The sequence below is a fragment of the Canis lupus genome, chromosome 10, assembly GCF_011100685.1.
Source record: "Canis lupus familiaris isolate Mischka breed German Shepherd chromosome 10, alternate assembly UU_Cfam_GSD_1.0, whole genome shotgun sequence".
Taxonomy (NCBI): domain Eukaryota; kingdom Metazoa; phylum Chordata; class Mammalia; order Carnivora; family Canidae; genus Canis; species Canis lupus.
The window spans coordinates 62,762,051-62,776,707 of NC_049231.1; the positions used below are offsets into that span (position 1 = coordinate 62,762,051).

General features: G+C 39.5%; 1 protein-coding gene across 1 annotated transcript in view; it reads right to left on the reverse strand.

Annotated features, from left to right (window-relative positions):
* USP34 (ubiquitin specific peptidase 34) overlaps positions 1–14,657 on the reverse strand; it is a 243,185-nt gene that overhangs the window by 202,526 nt on the left and 26,002 nt on the right. Inside the window, 1 exon segment of the mRNA XM_038551363.1 lies at positions 1,990–2,077. Coding sequence (XP_038407291.1) covers positions 1,990–2,077 — 88 coding nt within the window.

The following is a 14,657-nucleotide window of genomic DNA, read 5'->3' on the forward strand; positions in this document are numbered from 1 at the left end:
ATACACAAGTGATGAAGTAGGACTTGAAGCCACATCAATCTGGCTCCACAGCCACACTCGTAACCACTATACTCAAGTGCAATAGTAGATAAAAGTAAGAGGATGTCTGTAGTTTGGGGGCAAACATTCTTACACATTCTGATGAAACCTACAAATTATGCCTAAAATTGTACATATCAATATTTCCTTTGTAATTTAATTCCCATCCACACACTCCAAGTTATAAATCGCTGATACAAGAATTAAAAGTATTTATCAATGATAAAAATCAACTAAGAATGGGAAAACGTAACTTCCACCTAACGAGTGGTGAAACGCTAAAAAAATTCTATCATTTCTCTGGATTTCATTTTATTTAGTGGCATAACATGCTGCTACCCAGTTGCAGTTACAGTAAATAAATACAAAGTTATGACTGAAATGCAACATTTCTCAGCAAATCCTTTGGACTACTGATACTAACTTTAAATCATTAACATTAGTGTTATGGAATATCCAATCGTCTACTCTATCCATAACAAGAGGAACAGCAACCATTCCTAAACTTAGCTAAAAATAATTCAGTTGCTCAAGACTCAGAAAAGAGATGCCAATAATGATGTATGTAAAAAAGCTACAATCTTTCGTAGAATATGTGCAAAAACTTTATTGACAAAGAAGGAAAAATCATAAGAAAAAGGGATATTACTGTAGAACAAATGAGATTTGAAGATAAATTCTATGATCAGCTAGACTGTGAGCCTCAGGACATTTACATTAGTTGCATTCAACATGTTCACTAATTGCACACAAAGCTTCAAACATTCTTTACCCATAAAAATTTTATAAGGACTAATAAATAGGACAGGCACATAAGTAAAAACAATCTTTAGCCAAGACCAGCTAAAATCATGTTAAGGGAACAGGAATTTGCAAACTCTTGTTACAAATCTTGATTATAGGGATGCCTGGGTGGCTCAGTGGTTGAGCACCTGCCTTTGGCCCAGCGCATGATCCTGGAGTCCGGGGATCAAGTCCCACGTTGGGATCCCTGAATGGAGGCTGCTTCCTTCTTTGCCTATGGCTCTGCCTCTCTGTGTGTGTCTCTCTCACGAATAAATAAAATCTTTAAAAACAAAAAATTCTTGATTATACTAATTACTGTGTTCAATGAACTTTTATTCTTTATATTCTCAATATATGTATTTCTTAAAAGCTGGTCTAATACACCTATTATGCAAATAGAATAAGTAACAAGTGGCTTTCAGAAGAGTCAAAGTGTCCATTCCCACAGCACTGATTTTTTTTTAATGGACTAAGTTTGTTAAAGGTCTCTAGCTATGCCATTAAAAATTCTTTAATCTCTCAAAATAATTACTTTTATTTTATTTTTTTAATATTTTTATTTATTTATTCATGAGAGACAAACATAGAGAGGCAGAGACACAGGCAGAGGGAGAAGCAGGCTCCATGCAGGGAGCCCAACATGGGACTCAATCCTGGGACTCCAGGATCACACCCTGGGCCAAAGGTGGCGCTAAACCGCTGAGCCACCCGGGCTGCCCAAAATAATTATTTTTAGAATTAAAGCTCTTTCTAAATAATGCAAGAGTTAAAATTTTTTTCTGTTTTAAAAACAATACCATGGGGGGTGGGGCACTGGGTGGTCAGTTAAGTGTCTGCCTTCTGCTCAGGTCATGACTCCAGGGTCCTCGGATGGAGCCCCACGTTGGGCTCCCTGCTCGGGGGGAGCCTGTTCTCCCTCTCCCCTTACTCCCCTCCCCAAACCCTGCTCCTAGTGCGCATGTCTCTCTCTCTCTTTCTCTCTCTCTAAGTAAAAACAAAACTATGAATGGCCTCATGATAAAGAAGGGAAGAAGGGAAGTTATTAAATTGTCATTTAATAACCACATATAGACAACCCAACATTCTAAAAGGGAAATTTCATGACAATGCCAACTTAAAGTACAACTCACAAAGTTAGTCTTTAAAGTACTTAAAGATGCATACCTCTGTGTCCAGGAATTGATATAAGCAAATATTTTGAGAGTATGTTCCTTTCTGAGCTGCAGTCCATCACCACCTTCTATATCTGATACTGAAATAAAGTAGAAAAAACACGTTTTAATATCAGGAACAATTAACGCTAAACCAGTATTAAAGCCAACACTTAAAAAAAAGGCCTAGACTAAATGCAAATTTTTCAGATTTTTTTTTATAGATGTATTGGGGGAGCAAGAGAGAAAATACTTTGCCAGTTATTCTATCTAGTGTTGTCTACTTCAAATCTTCCTTCTGTTATATGCTTTGTGATGCTGGGGCTCTGGAAGTCCCATATTTGGGGAAAATGGAAGCTCCATTTTTCATTTCCAGCTGGCTTTCTGTTAAGATCTTCCTCCTTGCTTATATGGCACTAGAAGACCAGAAGGCAGGAGGAGACCAAAGACATGTTCACTTTCTATATATGAAAGCATTACTCAGCAGCAGCACAGTTTCCAAGTGGCAGCTTCCAATAAGCAATCTCATGGTACTCCTCTTAGAGGTACCACTGATAGCCAGACAGCATCCTCTCTTTTAAGTCCTACCCCTTCACAGGGCCCACCTCCAAAGTGATTCTAAGTTATTCTTAGATTTTGACAACCAGCTTTCCTTTGTTTCTCCATTCTTTTTGGGAAGACTGGTTGCTTCCTCAGTTATCACAGTTGTCCTCATCATCATCTCTGGGAGTCATCCCGGTTCCATTTGTTCTTTACCTCCAACATTTGTGTAAGTACTTGTCTTTAATAAATTCCCTTTCAATTCCCTGACTGGCGTTTGACTCATGTACTGGCATTTCATATACAATGTGTACTACAATGAAAGGAATCTACAGTAAATTGAGAAAGGAAAAAAGTTTTCAGAAACTACGGTTTGTCCAAATAAATCTTCTAATGTAAAACGTTTAAGTGTAGAAGATCTGGTCAGCAAATTTTTTCTTTAATAGGCCAGAAAGAAAATACTTTAGGCTTTGAAGGCCAAACAATCTCTTGCACAACTAGGTAAATGTGCCATAGTATCTTGAAAAGAGCCACACATAATGTGTAAACAAACAAGCATGGCCATGTTACAAAACAAACATCTGAAAGATCAGGTACACTGGACCAAGGTTTGCCAAGTCCATTCTAATTTTTTTCAGACTTTTTTTTTTTTTTTTTTTTTTCAGATTTTATTTTAGGGGCACCTGGGTAGCTCAGTCAGTTAAGCTGCCGCCTTCAGCTCAGGTCACGAACCCAAAGTCCTGGGATGGAGTCCCCACCTCAGGTTCCCCATTCAGCAGGAAATCTACCTCTCCCTCTCATGCTTGCTCTCTTTCAAGTAAAATTTTCAAAAAAAAAATTTTTTTTTATTTTAGAGAAAGCACATGCAAACATGTGACCAAGAAGCAGAGAGAAAGGGATGGACAAGCATATTCCATGCTGAGCATTGAGCCTAACACTGAGCTGCATCTCATGACCCTGACATCATGACCCAAGCTGAAATAAAGAGTCAGACACTCAACCAACTGAGCCACCCAGGCGCCTTGCTAATTCCATTCTAGACAAAGTCCAACAAGATAACATAACCTTTAAGTCTCTGCAATACCTAGGAGTCATATATGTGTTCATTTAAGATTTTTTTTTAGCTCTGTATACACCAAGTAGTAGATACCCAATTGGTGAAAAGGTAACAGTACCCACCTCATGGAACTTAGTCTAGTGATGAAGAGTAAAGACAAAAAAGAGGTAAAGAAGTAAAAATACTCATACATATAGTGATAAATGCCAAGAAGAAATCACGTAGGGTATTGTGTATCAAATAAGCATAACCCATCTTAGAATGGAGAAGTCAGGAAGAGATTCTCGGAGATGATTTTTTTTTTTAATTTATTTATGATAGACACAGAGAGAGAGAGAGAGGCAGAGACACAGGCAGAGGGAGAAGCAGGCTCCATGCCGGGAGCCCGACGCGAAACCGCTGAGCCACCCAGGGATTCCCTCGGAGATGATTTTTAAGCAAAGGCTAGACGGTTAAGAGTTCAGACGTTAAAAACAGAAAGAGATAAATGACAGCATCTCAAGTAAAGAAGTTAACGTTTAAGATCCCTGGGTAGCTTAGCGGTTTAGTACCTGCCTTCAGCCCAGGGTGTGATCCTGGAGTCCCAGAATCGAGTCCCACATCAGGCTCCCTGCATGGAGCCTGCTTCTCCTCTACCTATGTCTCTGCCCCTCCCCCTGTGTCTCTCATGAATAAATAAATAAAATCTTTAAAAAAAAAAAAGTTCACGTTTAAAGAAAATCCCCAAGATGATGTGAAAGAATAACCAAGTTAGACAACTGTGCACAGATCTCAATAACACTAGTTCAAACAGGATCAAGGGAGTAAAAGTACATTAGGTAAGATGGGTCAGAGGTGAGGGAATTAAATATACTTTACATGTGACTTAGTCTAAAAGATTTTAAAAACACTTCAAGCTTACAGGGCAAACACATATGCATACATATTTGGCAACTACTAAGTATAGTAATGAAAGAAACTGTACAGGAAAAGTAACTACAGTATACTACATGGATCAGCAGTAAGTATTTTACAGGACATTAGTAACAAATACACAATACTAATTCAAAAATAATTGGAAAGGGGAGACAAAGGAAAACTACTATTCTCTTCTTCCGTAATTAGATGAAAACAGACCAACAAATTTTCCATAGAAGAAAGTCAGTGGAAAATGTCTATAAACAGGGGAGGTGTGGTGGCTCAGTTGGTTAAGCAGCTGCCTTCAGCTCAGGTCATAACCCAGGGTCCTAGGATCAAGCCCCACATAGGGCCTCCTGATCAACAGGGAGCCTGCTTCTTCCTCTTCTTCTGCCCCTCCCGCCCCCCCCCACTATGTTCTCATTCACTCTGCTCTCAAAAAAAAAGAAAAAAATTAAATGTTTGAAAAAATATTAATAAAAGAAAATATCTATAAAAAATAACATTTTTATTATTTAAACACATAAAAGTAAAGCTAGGGGGAGGGCAGCCCAGGTGGCTGGCTCAGTGGTTTAGCACCACCTTCGGCCCGGGGCGTGATCTTAGAGACCCTGGATGGAGTCCCACTCTCCTTCCATAGAGCCTGCTCCTCCCTCTGCCTGTGTGTGTCTCTGCCTCTCTCTCGCTGCGTGTGTGTCATAAATAAAATCTTAAAAAAAAAAAAAAAAGGCTGGGTGGGGGGAGTAAAAAAGAAAGTACCTCTAGGAGAAAGAAAGTGGGACTGCTACAAGAGACTGCTGTTTTTTGTTACAAGCCTGGCAACACTATTTGACATTTTACATAAGCATGTATTATTTAATAAAAATTAATACAGGGGCACCTGCCTGGCTCATTCAATAGAGCATGTGACTCTTGATCTTGGGTTTTGAGTTAGAGCCCTCCACTGGAGGTAGAAATTATTTAAAACTAAAAGATCTTGGGATGCCTGGGTGGCTCAGCGGTTGAGTGCCTGCCTTTGGCCCAGGGCATAATCCTGGAGACCTGGAATTGAGTCCCACACCGGGTCCCTGAGAGGAGCCTGCTTCTCCCTCTGCCTGTGTCTCTGCCTCTCTCTCTCATAAATAAATAAAATCTTTTAAAAAAAGAAAAAAGAGGGGATCCCTGGGTGGCTTAGCAGTTTAGCGCCTGCCTTTGACCCAGGGCGTGATCCTGGAGTCCTGGGATCGAGTTCTGCATCAGGCTCCCTGCATAGAGCCTGCTTCTCCCTCTGCCTGTGTCTCTGCCTCTCATGAATAAATAAATAAAATCTTAAAAAAAAAAAAAGAAAAGAAAGAAAGAAAGAAAGAAACAAAACAGAGGAGCATAGGGGAAGGGACAAAAAAAAATAAGAGGAAATCAGAGAGGGAGACAAACCATAGAAGACTCTTAACTCTAACATACAAACTGAGGGTTGCTGGAAGGGAAGTGTGTCAGGGGGCTGGGATAACATGGTGATGGGCATTAAGAAGGGTCTTGAAGTAATGAGCACTGGGTATTATATACAACTGATACTAAAATCTACCTCTGAAACTAATAATACACTCTATGTTAATTAACTGAATTTAGGGGATCCCTGGGTGGCTCAGTGGTTTAGCGCCTGCCTTTGGCCCAGGGCACGATCCTGGAGTCCCGGGATCGAGTCCCGCATAGGGCTCCTGGCATGGAGCCTGCTTTTCCCTCTGCCTGTGTCTCTGCCATTTCTCTCTCTGTCTATCATGAATAAATAAATAAATAAACAAAAAAAATTAACTGAATTTAGATAATAAATAAATAAATAAAAAACCTTGGGGTGCCTGGGTGGCTCAGTTAAGCATCCAAACCTTGCTTTCAGATCAGGTCACAATTTCAATGTCAGATGATTAAGCCCTGCTTTGGGGTCCACACTCTGAATGTAGCCTGCTTAGGATTCTCTCTCTCCCCCTTCCCCTTTGCTCCTCCTCTCACTCATGTTCTCACTCTCTCTCAAACAAGTAAGTAAGTAAATAAATAAAACCTTTTAAAAAGAAGCAGCAACAGCAGCAGCTGATGAGTTAGGGCTCCTGGCTGGCTCAGTCAGTGAAGCATGTAACTCAATTTAAGGGTCATGAATTTGAGTCCAACATCAGGCAGAAAGATTATTTAAAAAGAAAAAAAGATGCTACTAAATTTAAGGCTTGACTCACTAAATAATACAAGATGCAGTCAGAAAATTCTATAAAACACAAATCATAAATACTTTACAATGTGGGATCCCTGGGTGGCGCAGCGGTTTAGCGCCTGCCTTTGGCCCAGGGCGCGATCCTGGAGACCTGGGATCGAATCCCACGTCGGGCTCCCAGTGCATGGAGCCTGCTTCTCCCTCTGCCTATGTCTCTGCCTCTCTCTCTCTCTGTGTAACTATCATAAATAAATAAAAATTTAAAAAAAAAATAATAAAGTCTCTACTGATTTCTTTAAAAAAAAAAAAAACTTTACAATGTGTCGCCTTAAAGGTAGATCTGGAATTAAAAACACATTTATTTTTTTTATTTTTTTTAAGATTTTATTTATTTATTCATGAGAGACACAGAGAGAGGCAGAGACACAGGCAGAGGGAGAAGCAGGCTCCATGCAGGGAGCCCAATGTGGGACTTGATCCCGGGACTCCAGGATCATGTCCTGGGCCAAAGGCAGGCACCAAACCGCTGAGCCACCCAGGCGCCCTAAAAACACATTTAAAAGGCTATTCAGGGTGCCTGGCAGGCTCATTCAGTAGAACATGTGACTCAATCTCAGGGTTGTAGGTTCAAACCCTATGATGGGTATAGAGATTATGTAAAAATAAAATCTTTAAAATAAATAAATAAGTAAAAGGCTACTCAAAGGGCCAAGTAAATACATATAAGCAATTAAGAAGATACTATGCATTTATGAACTTGGATGAACTATTGTCAAACAACATTTAACTATTAATATCTTAAAGGTATATTTTTGTATATATTTGAAATTTGTCATAGCAAATTTTAGTAAAGCATCAGAGGAAAAAAAAGATGTTACGTAGAGCAGTAATAATTAAGAGTAAAAGGCAGGCTTCTGATAATAAGATCAGTATAAAAACTTCAAGATGTTAAAATGATGGCCAATCTAAAATTTTATACCCAGGTAAACCTCCCTCAGGAGGAAGGGTGAAATAAAATTTTGGACAAATATGTATACTTACCATTGGCAGGCCATGCCTGAATATAAGAGTAAAAAATAAACAGAAATCAAAAGGTACCTCAAAAGAAAAGGTGGAAGGGGGAGTAACAGGAACAAAAAGGGGAAAAATGGTAATGAAGGAAATAAACACAGATAAATCTAAATATATAAAGTGAAAAAAAATTTTTAAGTATGTATTAGTTTGAGAGCCTTAAAATTCAACTGAAATATGAGACAACATGGAAAATGGCAGAAATAAAGACTGGCATTCTTAAAGTGTCCTGAACTGATACATTAGAGTATTTAAAATATTTACACTAATGACAAAAAAAAAACAAAAAAGCAAACTTCAAAAAAACTGCAAACTAGGAAGCCTTTGCAGGGTAATCTCTCTGAGCTCAAATGAAAGATTAGTGGAAAAGAAATGAAAAGAATGGGCCAAAAAAAGAAAATTGATGCACACATGATTCAAACATATCACTGAACTACTTCTCTTACCAGGTTGCAAAAAGTTTAAATAATACCTGGAGTTGGTAAACTCAGGAGGAAATGGGTATTTTCATACATCAGTGAAAAGACTTTGGCACTATTTACCAAATAGTAGAGAGGGGACAAGGGAGAGGATGGGGGAGAGGGCGGGGGACGACGGGGGTGGCGGGGGAGACAACGGGAGGAGAGAGAAGAAAAAAAGAGTGAAGAGAAAGAGAAAAAAAAAGAGAAAAGAGAAGAAAAAAGAGAAAAGGAAAAAGCTTTTTACCAACTGGTATGAAATAATCTCCCAAAAAGTGAATAAAGGCAAAAACATTTTTAATTACAAAATTTTATGATTCTAAAAAAAAAAAACCCACAAATTTTTATGATTCTTAAATTTAAAAAAAAAAGACTAATTGATCATAAATCAAATGTTGAAATTTTAAAGAATTCATTGCTAAAAATAGCAATGGCTGCTGGCATTACAAAAATCACAACATGACATCATGTGCTCTCTGATGGAATACAACAACACATCCTCTGAAGCTGTCTTGCCAAGAAACCTAATCTGAATCTGATGAAGCCTCTAAATCTAATAAATTACAGAAATAGAATAGACTGAAAAACCCATTAAATAATTACACAAAGACACAATAAGCAACATTCAGACTCAAAAACCTCTATGTCTGAATGATCCACAGGATCAGCAGTTTCTTCAACAACTAGCAAAGGAAAAGAAGGAAGATGGGAACCTTGAGATTAAATCAGTCCCAGAGGGCAGCCCGGGTGGCTCAGTGGTTTAGCACCACCTTCAAGCCCAGGGTGTGACCCCGGAGACCTAGGATGGAATCCCACATCAGGCTCCCTGCAAGGAGCCTGCTTCTCCCTCTGCCTGAGTCTCTGCCTCTCTTTCTCTCTCTGTCTCACATGAATAAATAAATAAAATCTTTAAATCAATCAATCAATCAGTCCTAGGGCAGCCCAGGTGGTTCAGTGGTTTAGCACCACCTTCAGCCCACGGTACGATCCTGGAGATCCAGGATCGAGTCCCACGTCAGGCTCCCTGCATGGAGCCTGCTTCTCCTTCTGCCTGTGTCTCTGCCTCTCTTTCTCTCTGTCTCTCTCATGAATAAATAAAATCTTAAAAAATAAAAAGAAAATAAGATAAATCAGTCCTTAAAAAAAACAAATCAATCACCAAGACCACTAAGCTATTCTGCTGAGGAATGACTCCTAAAAATTCTTAAAAATGAAAACAGAATTACTTATTTTTTAAAAAATTAAAGAGATATCAGTAACTACAAACTGCAGAGCAGCTACAATCTAGTACAGGCAGGTCACTAAACAAAGCACAAAAGTACAATGAACAAAACAAATTATTCAAAGAGCCTTAAACTAGAAACAAATCAAGTGTCCAACAGTGAATCAATTTATATACACACATATATGAGAGTGAGCGCACAAATGCAGGCATGCGTATCCTCACAAGGAATTCCACTGAGCATTAAAAAGCAACAGACTACTGATACATTAATAAGACAATACCTTATAACCATATGCTAAGTGGGGAAAAAAAAAACAGATACGATTAGTACATAAAGTTTATTTCCACCTTAGTATAACCATACAAAAGACAAATCTAAGTATGGGTGGCATAAAGCATGTCAGCCAAGAGTGAAGTCATCAAAATAGGAATTTTCTACCATCTTCCTCCCAAAGAACAAAGATTTTAACAATCACCTGTAGACAACAGTTCCTTTACAAACATCCGGGAGTCCAATGGAAAAGTTCCAGCACACCACTAGAAATGCCCCCACCTAATCCAATATTGAACACATTGAAAGGGGTAAAAAAAAAAAACAGTTTGACTTTACCTGCCATACCCTTTCCCCCATGTCTCCACAGCATAGTGCCAGGAGAGATCTTCTTAATCTGTGATTTCTTCCCTGGGTGTAAGTGAGCACACAGCTTTCCCAGTTGTGTGGGACACTGTCAAAGAGACTCATTTCATTTTTATTCCACCCAGAATACTGAAGTACACTACATAACTGAGGGGGAAGGGAGTGGCTAGAAGAACGGTAGGAGTCTCAGAAGACATAAAATAGGATAAAGATCCTACTAACTGCGATGTGGACTTTATTGGGAAGCCCACCAACAAGCTGCCTTGTCTGAGGATGCTGCCAATTAGTAAACAATCAGCCCTCTCTATACATCTAACCCACACATGCTCTCACCTTGTGGCTAGCTCCCTGTGTTCACCCCAAGGGCAGACAGAGAGGGCACAAGCATTTATAGATAGCTAGTGAGCAAATGCATAAAGCTATCCTGACTCTTCAGAACTGGGAGAAAGCACACAAACTTGACAATTCAGCACTGTCCTACAGAAAGCAAATGAAGAGACTGTCACACTTGTCTTAGCTTTGCATGGTCAAGAGAAGGCATACTAACCTAAGAATACCCTACAAGAGAAAATAAGAAATGACAAACAGGCATACCCATAGCAAAGATCTTGAAAAAACTTCAGATCCCCAACAAGGCTAAGAGAAGGTATAGCTCTCCTGAAGCTAGTCAGTAAAAACTGGAGGGAACATCTTGTCAAATGCAAAATGGCAACTCAAAACTTAAAGCAACATGAACAAGGAAATATTAGACCACCAAATAAACAGTAATTTTTTGTAACCAACCCCAAAGAAATAGAGATCTGCAACCTGTCTGATAAAGAATTCAAAATAGTTGCTTTAAGGAAGCTCAGTGACCCACAACAAAACACAAAACGATAATTCAACAAAATCAGAAAAGCAATAATACACATAAAAAAGTGAAGTTTTTTTTTTTTAATTTTTATTTATTTATTTTTTTTTAATTTTTATTTATTTATGATAGTCACCCAGAGAGAGAGAGAGAGAGGCAGAGACATAGGCAGAGGGAGAAGCAGGCTCGACACAGGCAGAGGGAGAAGCAGGCTCCATGCACCGGGAGCCCAATGTGGGATTCGATCCCGGGTCTCCAGGATCGCGCCCTGGGCCAAAGGCAGGCGCTAAACTGCTGCGCCACCCAGGGATCCCAAAAGTGAAGTTTTTAAAGAGATAGAAACTATAAAAAAGAACCAAACAGAAGTTGTATAGCTGAAGAATACAGTGAATGAAATAAAAATGAAATAAAAAGCAACAACAGGGGATCCCTGGGTGGCGCAGCGGTTTAGGGCCTGCCTTTGGCCCAGGGCGCGATCCTGGAGACCCGGGATCGAATCCCACATTGGGCTCCCGGTGCATGGAGCCTGCTTCTCCCTCTGCCTATGCCTCTGCCCCTCTCTCTCTCTCTCTGGGTGACTATCATAAATAAATTAAAAAAAAAAAAAAGCAACAACAGCAGACTTGACCAAGTGGAAGGAACAAATCTGTGAAGTAGAAAGCAGGTAATCTTGAAATTACACATTCCAAAGTAAAAAGGGTGAAGAAAGCCTATGAGAACTATAAGATACTATTAAGAGAAATAATCCATGTATTTTTGGAGGAGACCCAGAAGAAAGGGAAAGGGGAGCAGCAGTTTATTTAAAAAAGAAATAGCAGTGGAGAACTTCCCAAATCTGATTAGAGATTTGGACATTCATGTTCGTGAAGCTCATAGCTGCAAAAAATTTCAACTCAAAAAGATCTCCAATACATATTAATAATGAAACTATCTCAAAAAAATAAAGAAATAAAATAAAACTATAGAAGAGAAAAAGTTCTTCACATACAAGGGAATCCCCTCATAAGGCTATCACCAGATTTCTCAGAAAAAAAAAAACAAAATCTTATAAGCCCAGAGAGAATGAGATGATCCCTTAAGTGCTGAAAGAAAAAAACTGCCAAAAAGACAGAAAAGACAGAAACTGCCAACGAAGAATACTTTACACAGCAAAGATGTCCCTCAGAAAGGGAGAAATAAAGACTTTCCCCTGAAAATAAAATCCTAGAGAGTTTAGGGGCAGCCCTGGTGGCGCAGCGGTTTGGCGCCACCTGCAGCCTGCGGTGTGATCCTGGAGACCCGGGATCGAGTCCCACGTCGGGTTCCCTGCATGGAGCCTGCTTCTCCCTCTGCCTGTGTCTGTGCCTCTCTCTCTCTGTGTCTATGAATAAATAAATAAAATATTAAAAAAAAAATCCTAGAGAGTTTATCACCAGTACACCTGCCTTAATAGAAAGCTAACAGGAATTCTTCAAGCTGATATAAAAGAATACTTAATTAGTACATGAAAATATAAAACACACTTGGGGCACCTGAGTGGCTCTGTCGGTCAAAGCATCCGACTCTTGGTTTTGGCTAGTGTCTTGATCTCAGGGTCCTGAGATCGAACCCCAGTTAGTGTGGAGTCTGTGTCTCTCTCCCTCTGCCCCTGCCCACTGTCACAATTAAATAGAATCATATATATATATATATATATATGATTCAATTTATATATTTATATATTATATATTATATATTTACATATTATATATTTATACATTATATATTTATATATATAAAATACATTTATAAAAGTAAGTGTGGGGATCCCTGGGTGGCGCAGCGGTTTAGCGCCTGCCTTTGACCCAGGGCGCGATCCTGGAGACCTGGGATCGAATCCCACGTCGGGCTCCCCGTGCCCGTGCATGGAGCCTGCTTCTCCCTCTGCTTGTGTCTCTGCCTCTCTCTCTCTGTGTCTATCATGAATAAATAAATAAAATCTTTAAAAAAATAAATAAATAAATAAATAAAAGTGTGTGGTCAAATTCAGAATAATCTATTACTGTAATACGGGGTTATCAATCACTTAAGTAGCAAAAGCATTAAAGGACAAAACTATTAAAAATAACAATAGCTACAATTTTTTAATGGACACAGGATATAAAGATATTAATGGAAACTTCAAAAACAAAACTGAGGGATGGTAGTAAATGGGTAGAAGTTTTGTATGCAGTTGAAATAAAGTTATCAGCCTAACATGGACTGTTATTTGTAAGATATTTCATGTAAACCTCAAGTATCTAAATACACATTAAGCAAATACTACATCTAAAGAAAGAAAAACAATACAGTAAGAGCAGGGGACCCTCAATACTCCATTTTCAGCAATGAATAGATCAGACAGGAAAATCAAAAAGCAAACACTGGACTTGAACTGTATGTTAGAACAAATGGATCAAACAGACATACACAGAACATTCCATCCAAAAGCAGAACAGACCTTCTCTTCAAGTGCACAGAGAACATTTTCCAAGATTAGGTCACAAAATAAGCCATAGCAAATTAAAGAAGACTGAAATCATACAAAGTATCTTTTCTGTTTTACACTATTGTGGCTAGAAACAGTAAGAAGAGGGAAAAAAATCACAAACTAGTGGGTTTTAACAACACACTTCTGAACAACCAATGAGTCAAAGAAATTGTCCAAAGGGAAATCAAAAAAACATCTTGAGAGACAGAGGTACCTATGTGCATCCAACTCTTGATTTTGGGGTCGTGAGTTCAAACTCCACATTGAGCTCTATGTGTTCAACTCCTGATTTGGGGGTTGTGAGTTCAAACTCCACATTGAGCTCTATGCTGGGCATGAAGCCTACTTAAAAAAATCTTGAGAGGGATCCCTGGGTGGCGCAGCGGTTTAGCGCCTGCTTTTGGCCCAGGTCACGATCCTGGAGACCCGGGATCGAATCCCACGTCGGGCTCCCGGTGCATGGAGCCTGCTTCTCCCTCTGCCTATGTCTCTGCCTCCCTCTCTCTCTGTGTGTGACTATCATAAATAAATAAAATTTAAAAAATAAATAAATAAATAAAAAATAAAAAAATCTCGAGAAACAAAAATGGAAATACAACATACCGAAGCTAATGGAATGAACCAAAAGAGATCCTGAGAGGAAAACTTACAGTGATAAATGCTACAGTAAGAAAAATAGGGGCACCTGGATGGTACAATCAGTTAGGTGTCTGACTCTTGGTTTCTGCTCAGGTCATGATCTCAGGGTTGTGAGATCAAGCCCCATAAAGGACTCCCCACCAGGCATGATGTATGCTGGAAGATTCTCTCCTTCTGCCCCAGCAACCTTTTTTCTCTCTCACAAAACACAAAAAAACAAAAGAAAAATAGGGGCACCTGGGTGGCTCAGTCGGTTGAGCATCCAACTTTTGATTTCAGCTGTAATCTTGGGTGGTGGCCACCCAAGCCCACAATGGGCTCCATGTTCAGAGGGCAGCCCACTTTGGATTCTCTCTTTTCCTCTCCTTCTGCCCCTCTCCCTGCTCATGCATGCATGTTCTCCCTCTCTCTAAAATAAATAATCTTAAAAAAGAAAAAGAAAAATCTCAAACCTAACTTTACACCTAGAGAAACTAATAAAGAACAAACTAGGGATCCCTGGGTGGCGCAGCGGTTTGGCGCCTGCCTTTGGCCCAGGGCGCGATCTTGGAGACCTGGGATCGAATCCCACATCGGGCTCCCGGTGCATGGAGCCTGCTTCTCCCTCTGCCTATGTCTCTGCCTCTCTCTCTCTCTCTCTCTC